This window comes from Silene latifolia, chromosome Y, assembly GCF_048544455.1.
Source record: "Silene latifolia isolate original U9 population chromosome Y, ASM4854445v1, whole genome shotgun sequence".
Lineage (NCBI taxonomy): Eukaryota > Viridiplantae > Streptophyta > Magnoliopsida > Caryophyllales > Caryophyllaceae > Silene > Silene latifolia.
The window spans coordinates 143196819-143205176 of NC_133538.1; the positions used below are offsets into that span (position 1 = coordinate 143196819).

General features: G+C 44.2%; 1 protein-coding gene and 1 non-coding gene across 2 annotated transcripts; one reads left to right on the forward strand and one right to left on the reverse strand.

Annotated features, from left to right (window-relative positions):
- Window positions 1-758: 758 nt before the first annotated feature.
- Window positions 759-865, reverse strand: LOC141636626 (small nucleolar RNA R71). Its single transcript, XR_012541230.1, has one exon. It is a non-coding gene; the product is annotated as a small nucleolar RNA R71 (small nucleolar RNA).
- Window positions 866-6612: 5747 nt separating this feature from the next.
- LOC141629101 (uncharacterized) lies at window positions 6613-7314 on the forward strand. Its single transcript, XM_074442161.1, has one exon. It carries the CDS (start codon window positions 6613-6615, stop codon window positions 7312-7314), a length of 702 nt encoding a protein of 233 aa, XP_074298262.1.
- Window positions 7315-8358: the final 1044 nt, after the last annotated feature.

Below are 8358 nucleotides of genomic sequence, written 5' to 3' on the forward strand. Positions count from 1 at the left end.
GACCTATCAAAAATGGCGTCATTGCCGGGGACGGTGTATTGTTGAATTGTTATCTTTTATTACTTTTTAGTTGTGTCTTTCTTTACCTTGGGGAAGTCAATTACTCAAGGTGGTTCTAATTGTTTTCTAGTATTTGATATTTTTCCTGCCTAGGAGATTACAAGGAAATCGCTTACCTATTGATCTCGAGATTGAGAGAACATTGGGGGGTATTAGAAGAGCCTTTAGAGGTGCTTCTACATCAACAACAGAGGACCCTAATTCGAGTATTGGAGGATCTGTGGACGTAGGAGTCATTCAAGTAGATAGAATTGAGTTTACCAACCCTTTCGCAATACAAGGCGAGGATAACTCAATTCCAAACTAACCACAAAATAAACCAATCATGCCCAAATTCTCATAACACTCTGTACCAATCGAGGAGGACCTAACTAATGGTACTCCAACACCCGCTCATCTAACCGGGAATTTCATAGCAAAATCCGCTTTTATACAACTTGTTGAGAGAAGTCAATTCGGAGGAATGCCTAGTGAAGATCCTCACCTTCACATGGAAACCATTTGTGATTATTGCGAAGCTATTTCTCAAACGGGGGTGACTCAAGACCAAATCCGATGAGTGTTTTTTCCTTTTTCCTTGATCAAAGCCGCGAAGCAATGGTTAAAGCATCTAGATAAGACCACTCTTTAGCATCGATTCATGGAAGAAACTAGCACTTGCCTTTTACAAGAAGTTCTACCCTCCGGAGAAAACCAACATGATAAGGGCACAAATCACCGGGTTTTAGCAAAGAGATGAAGAGTCTCTATATGAGGGTTGGGAACGATTTAAAGCTAGTTGTCGCTCTTGCCCTCATCATGGCAAAACCGAGTGGTTTTTGGTGCAACAATTTTAGAACGGGTTGTATGAAGATTCAAGAAATGTTCTTAACATGGGTTCTAATGGAAGGTTTACCGAAGTGGATGATAATCAAACTTGGGCCAAGATCGAAGAAATGGCGGTCTATAACTCTCAATATAGTCGGCCAAGAAAAGCCACTAAGGGAGGGAGATATGAAGTAGACTCCATCACACAATTGAGTGCCGATTTGGGTGCACAACTATGCTCTCATATCGACACAATGAATTTGAAGTTTGACAAAGCCATAGCCAAGATGAATGAAGCATATAATTCATCTAAGCAACAAGTCAATGCAATGGCAATGGCCCCTTCCATCCCAAGTGGTGTGTGCGAGAATTGTGGAACTTTGGGACATTAGCAAAACAAGTGTAAGGGCACAAATGAACAAGTGAATGCTTCCCAAGCATACAAAAGTGGCACCCCATACTCTTAACTTTTACAATGAGAACACCAAATTCCACCCAAATTCTCATACAAGAGTCAAAACATTCAAAACCCACAACCATTGTACACCCCACCACCAATGATAAATCTCACTCAAAGACCCTTGTACAACCAAGGATTTCAAAGCCAAGTTTCTTACAATACATCGACCAAGCTTTCGATGTTCAAAAAGCGGTGTTGCAAATGCAAAAGAATCAACAAGAATTCTTTGCTCAAATGCAAAAGGATAGTCAAGCCAAGGATATCACTATCAGCAATATCCTTGCTCATAACAAGATGTTGGAGACTCAAATGACCCAATTTGCCTCTTCAAGTTCCCAAAGTCAAAAGGGACAATTACCTCCTCAAGTAATCCCTCTACAAAGCATGAAACTATTAATGGCATTCATTTGAGGAGTGCTACACACTATGAGGGAACAAAGGAGCCTATTGAAGAGGATGTTGTTGATAGAAATGCCAAGTCAAAGGATGTGATAAAAGATAGAGTGTTGGATAAAAGAAAAGATTCGGAAACTTTGAAGAATAACACCAAGGTAGTAGATTATACTACAAGTGAATCATTGAAGAAGAGGAATGAAGAGAAGGACAAAGAGGTTGAAAGAGACCCTATTGTGATTAGACTATCCGTTCCAAGTTGCCAAGCCAAGCCTAAGCTTGATGAGCAACTTGGGAAATTCATGGAAATTGTGAAAAAACTTGGAGCTTTTTATCCCTTTCACGGAGCTAATTACTCATGTACCGGCCTATGCGAAATACATGAAGGATATTCTTACCAAGAAAAACATTAGAAGATCGGAAACTATTGCTTTTGCCGGCACAAGTAGTGCCATCATTCAAGGAATTTTCCCGCCTAAGCTTAGAGATCCGGGAAGCTTTTCTATCCCAAGTACCATTGGAGACACTACAATCAACAAGGCACTATGTGAGTTAGGTACAAGTGTAAGTGTTATGCCATACTCGGTATGTGAGAAGCTAGGAATAGGAGAGTTGAAATGCATTAGAATGACATTACAAATGGTGGATCGCTATACAAAGAAGCCACTAGAAGTTTGGGAAGATGTGCCCGTAAGAGTTGAAAAATGCTTTATACCGGTGGACTTTGTATTTGTGGACATGGAAGAAGATTTTAACATACCAATCATTTTGGGAAGGCCATTTCTACATACCGCCGGAGCGGTGATTGATGTCAAGCATGGGATGCTAACTCTTGAAGTTGGTCATGAGAAGATAACCTTTAATCTTGATAAGACTATGAGAGCTCCAAATTTGAATAAGCCGTGCTTTATGGGTGATCATTATAGTCGGGAAAGTTGCAAGAAGAAGCCAGAATCTCGATTTAAGGATCATATCAAGGAAGAAATTCATAGTAGCAAAGACAAAGAAGTTCTACCAAATTAGAAGAAGGAAGTTGATGACATTGAGATAGCTTTATTTGGTGAGCTAGGAATTTTTCATGACAAGAACAAGGAGGAGAGCTTCAATAGCACATTTGAAATGACAGTGAAGGCCTTGATGGCCAAGGAGACATGAAACAAGAAATGACTATGCCTAGTCATAGTCCATGCAACAAAGGAGGAGAGGTAAAAGAAGTTAGTAGTTTATGGGATGACGAATTCGAATGATTGATCAATCCTTATGTTGGAAATGCGATGACCCTAAACCAAGGCAATGAAGTTCCTAGTCACTACAGCATCGACATGGGCTTCTACATGAGTGAGAGCTACAATTTGCCGAAGTATACTCAAGATTTCTACCATGAATTTGAACAAGCCTTTGACTACTTTTATGGGGTGTTGAGCAACATCAACAACATCCTTGCCCTACCCCCTTGACAAGCTTTAAATTGAAGGAGATTTTGGTGGAATCCTCCCTAAAACCACCATTTATAAATATACTAACCTCTTAACTTGCGCATTTAAGTTTTTGCATTGCATTTATATGCTTTGTTTAAACAAGTTTTTTTGACATGAGAGCAAGCGAGGGAGAGTAACTATTTGTGTTTCAAAGTGTGTAGAACTCAAAAATCAAGTGTGGGGACGTTTATGCCTAGGCTAGACGAGCCTATGAAGCGCAATCCCATGCTAGGAAGTTTGAAAAAGGAAGATTTTATGAGTTAAAGGAAGAGCCCCCACGAGTTGGCCTCAACTCGTAGGAGTTGAAGCCAAAGGCAAAAATAAAAATATCCATGCAGCTTAGCTCATGGGAACTGATATCAGCTCGGGCGGGCCCTATGGAGAAAGCAAATTCTCTACAACACAGCTCGTGGGAGCTGAGCTGAGCCCGTGGGAGCAGCAGCAGAGCTCGTGGGAGCTGACCTTAGCTTGGGAGAGCTCACCCTGTGAACGAAATGCCCTGCTGCCCAGTTCACCCGAGCCAGGCCTAGCTCGTGGGAGCTCCCTTCTACAACATAAAACACGGGATCCCTTCCTTCCTCATGTTTACAACACAATACAAACACAAACTACCCATTCCTTCTCAAGAAAACAAAACCCCAACATCAAAAATACCAATTACTCACCCAACATCATCACTAATCTTTGAAAGCTTGGTCTTTGTTTGGGCCAAAATCTGCATATTGGCCTAATAGGGCAAGCCCACTTAAATTCCTGTTGAAGAATTGGGCCGTGGAAGAAGAATAAGCAAGAGGAGCCCAAATGCGAAGTAGGATCCGCCTAAGGAGATGGGCCAGGGGACGCGTAAAGGTGAAGAAGCCCGTTAATAGAAGAGTCGCGCGTTTTGGAAAGGCTTCAAGGAGATTCTAGGGAGAACTCAGGGAGATCAGGGAGAATGGAGGGAGACGGCTGGATATGGAAAGAGTTGTTATAGAAGTGATATTCCTTTCCATAAACGGAGTAGGGCATATCTAGGGTTCTTACCCTATAAATAGCCAAAGGATCAATCAAGAAAGGGCATTCAAGATCTCACATACACACGAAATACATTGTGCTAGCTAGATTTACATTCCGTCTCCATTGTACTTGATCCCTCCTTAATAAGCTAGTGCAATACTTGGAAGGGCACCGTCCCTCCCGCGGTTGTTCCCACATTGAGTTTTCCGCGTCACCAAATCTTACGTGTCACCTTTAATTATGTTATTTATTTCATTATTTAGCATTGACGCAAACATCCAACCAATATACAACGAGTAAGACCACATTGACCTGATAAAACCTAGATACGGTAAAAATTGCCTAAACACTTTGGCGCAAGCTCTGGAAGAAATACCGCATCAATTTCTTCTGATGACTCTGAATCCGTTGCTTCTTCTTGTTGATATGATTGTGAATCTTCATCCGTTTCATCTGGGTGCTCTTTATGAGACAAGGGCGGCCCTCGGCGGTTCAGGTAGACAAAAAAGGTAGTCAGCTTCGGTAGTCTGAACTACGAAAAAGAGCAACTAGGTTCATCGTTCTTAAAAAGATTTTTTCTTACTTTCTTGTCGTTATTATGATTCCCTTGTCCTCTGGTGGCCAATTGTAGGCCAAGAAATATTGAACGGTGATGTAGGCGGAGGTTTCCGAGGAACCGTGGGGCATTGTGGTCGTCAATCGTTGATTACTTAAACGTGTAATGGACAAACAAACATCAACAGCCGTGTCAGGGAGCGGCCAACCGTCGTTACCACCAAACCCTATTCAGAATCCGGCATCGAAGGCATCAACTCAGGCTCCTGGGCACACCTCAAGAACCACACTTGTGGCAAAAACATCTTTACCTCCCAAATCTCTTGCTACGACAACTCAAACTAGATCGGACAGAAGAACAGTAAGTTCAGGCCTCACTCCGCCACCTAGACCGACGCAAACCCTGCTTAGTGGCATGGAAAACCTGCAGAAAGTAATGGAAGATATGCGACAAAACCAGAGGAAGGCAGAAGCCGAAACAAAGAGGAGAGACAGGGAACTCTGGGCACAAATAGACTTTCTGAAGCAGCAGACCAGCACTCCAGCCAGCACGGGGAATGGTGGTCAGGCCCTAATAGTAGATCTCACACAGGGGGCATCAGGCAGCAGGAGCTAGCTTCGTCAGATACCAGCCGAGCTGGTAACAAGGCTAGATCTGACGGCAGTGTCAGCAAGGGAAAGGATAACTCCACGAGGACTGGGATACCTCACACCAGACAGCTGGCAGCCAGCTAGCCGCGTGGAAGCACAACCAGGTAACCTCCTAGTTGATAACTTCGTAGTAACTGACCAGACACCTAGTGCAGGATCTGTAGGAAGACCACAGGTAAGTTGGCATCAAGAAACGCTCATAACCTCAACACCACTAGCCACCACCCCATACCGGGACCTTCGAGAGAGCAGGCCAAGAAGTAGCACCCCAAGCCAGCAGGTAGCAGAGAGACAAAACCAGGATTCCGGAAGTCTAACCAACCAGCACTCCCTGGAGCTGAGGGAGATGCTGAGCAGGGTCCCAGGATTGCCACTTTCACTTGAAAAAGCAGCACCCGACAGTTATGCTGACTCAGCATTCGTGGATACCATATCCATTATCGCCATGCCAAAGGGATTCACAAATCCGAACAGCCTCTCTTTGATGGCACTATAGATCCCTTTGATAATATGAGCCAATAAAAGCAGAAAATGATGACAGTGACGGTAGTAGGACAAGTAAAGGAAGCCTGTATATCTAAGGGGTTTGGATCCACATTGACGGGGCCAGCACTTCGGTGGTTCGTAGGCCTGCTTAACAGTTCGATATCCACGTTTGCTGACCTGGTAAACACATTCACTCAACAATTTGCAAGCAGCTGGAAGCCGCAGAAGCATGCAGGAGATTTGTACAGAATCGTCCAAGGAGCTGGCGAAACCATTGGAGAATACAACACCAGATTCAATAATGAGAAGGTGGTGGTACGAGAATGTGACGTGTCGATAGCAGTAGAAGCCTTCAGAAGAGGCCTACATCATGAATCTGGCCTATATAAGCAGCTAACTATGCATCCTTGTCATAGTTTCAAGGCAGTACAAGAGAAAGCAGCAGCTAGAATCAGGTTGGAAGAAGACACCCTAGCCAAAGCTAGCATACCAAGCATATCAAGCGCATCAGCCATGGAAAAATCAAGCAGGAAGCAGTCAACTACCAAGAAGGATGAAAGATACAGGCCATATGGGAGGGAATTAACAGGGTCGACAACAGAGAGGAGAATCAGCAACTCCCCACATTTGCAGACTATGGATTTACAACTGGCGTCGGAGGAATCTTAAAAGCACTCAGAGAGATGGGAGACCAGGCAAGATGGCCCAGACCACCAGTAGAAGAACATGCATGGCGAAAAGACAACAAAAAGAAGTGCGAGTTCCATCGGGCATAACACAGAAGACTGCTATATATTGCGTAGGGAGATCAGACGCCTAAGTGAACAGGGAGATCTGAGCCACCTATTACCATGTGGGGGCAAACAGCAGGATAAGGTGAGTTCCACAAAACCTGCAACCCCACCCAAGTGCACCAAAATAATAAACGTGATAACAGGCGGCTCAGACATAAGTGGGCTAACATACTTAGCAGCCAAAAGGCGTGCTACTGAGACCAAAGGAGATAGGCCAGAGACTTCTTGCAGATTTTCTCATAGTGATCTACCTGCAGTTGCTTTTGACGAAGGAGATGTGCATGACAAACAGGAGCACCACGACGCACTCATCATAACCATGTCGATGGCCAACTGCACGGTCAGAAAGGTCCTGGTAGACACTGGTAGCTCGGTCAACCTGATCATGTTGAAAACCATAGAAAACATGGGATTCAGCGAGAAGAATTTGCAGAAAAAGATTATTCCGCTGGTAGGATTCAGTGGGGAGACAGCCAGCTCGTTGGGCGAGACAGTAATCCCAACCTATGTGGGAGGAGTCAACAAGCAGGTTAGGTACTTAGTCATAGATGGACCCTCTACCTACAACGTCATTCTAGGTAGACCATGGCTGCACCTGATGAAGCGGTCCCCTCAACATATCATCAATGCATAAAATTCCCCACACCAGGGGAAGTAGAAACAATACGAGGAGACCAGGAGGAAGCTAGAAGTTCCTATAAAAAAGCACTGAAGTGCACTGCCAGGCCCCCAGCATAGCAATTACAGAAGCAGCACGTCCAGGACGAATACATTGAGCCTTCAGCTGAGGAGCTAGATAAGATCAACTTGGACAAGCTGCACCCAAAGAGGGGATAGATCCGTCCATCATAACACATGATAGAGATAGATCCGTCCATCATAACACACTAATTGGAGCCGGGTGCACAGGAGACCTCAGACAACGCCTAATCGAATTTTTGCAGACTAATATGGACTTATTTGCATGGTGACACGACGACATGATAGGGATAGATCCGTCCATCATAACACATAAACTCAGTGTGGACCCAAAATGCAAACCCATCCAGCAGAGACGAAGCAAGTTCGCAGCTGAGAGAAATAAGGTGATCAACCAGGAGGTAGACAGCCTGCTGGCAGCAAACAAAATAAGAGAGGTGAAATACCCGGAGTGGCTGTCAAACGTAGTAGTGGTACCTAAGAAAAATGGAAAATGAAGAGTGTGCGTGGACTTCACTGACCTCGGCAAGGCATGTCCCAAGGATCCCTTCCCGCTACCACACATCGATGCAATGGTTGATGCGATAGCTGGACATGAGATGTTGATATTCCTGGACGCTTGGAGTGGGTGCAATCAAATCAAGATGGATCCATCGGATCAAGAAAAGACAGCATTCATGTCTGAAAGAGGAATATATTTTTACAATGTAATGCCATTCGGCCTGAAGAATGCAGGATCCACATACCAGAGGCTGGTCAACCGCATGTTCAAAGAACAGATAGGAAGAACCATGAAAGTGTATATTGATGATATGGTGGTAAAATCAGGAAAAGCTGCAGATCACATGCGGCATCTAACAGGAATGTTCAACACCCTTAGAGAATACAAAATGAAGCTTAACCCATATAAATGCACCTTTGGGGTGTCCTCCGGCAAGTTCTTAAGTTACATTGTAACCCAGAGTGGGATAGAAGCCAG

Excerpts from the sequence above, each read along its gene's own strand:
- LOC141629101 (XM_074442161.1), top strand. The coding sequence starts at position 6,613 with ATGCATGGCGAAAAGACAACAAAAAGAAGTGCGAGTTCCATCGGGCAT.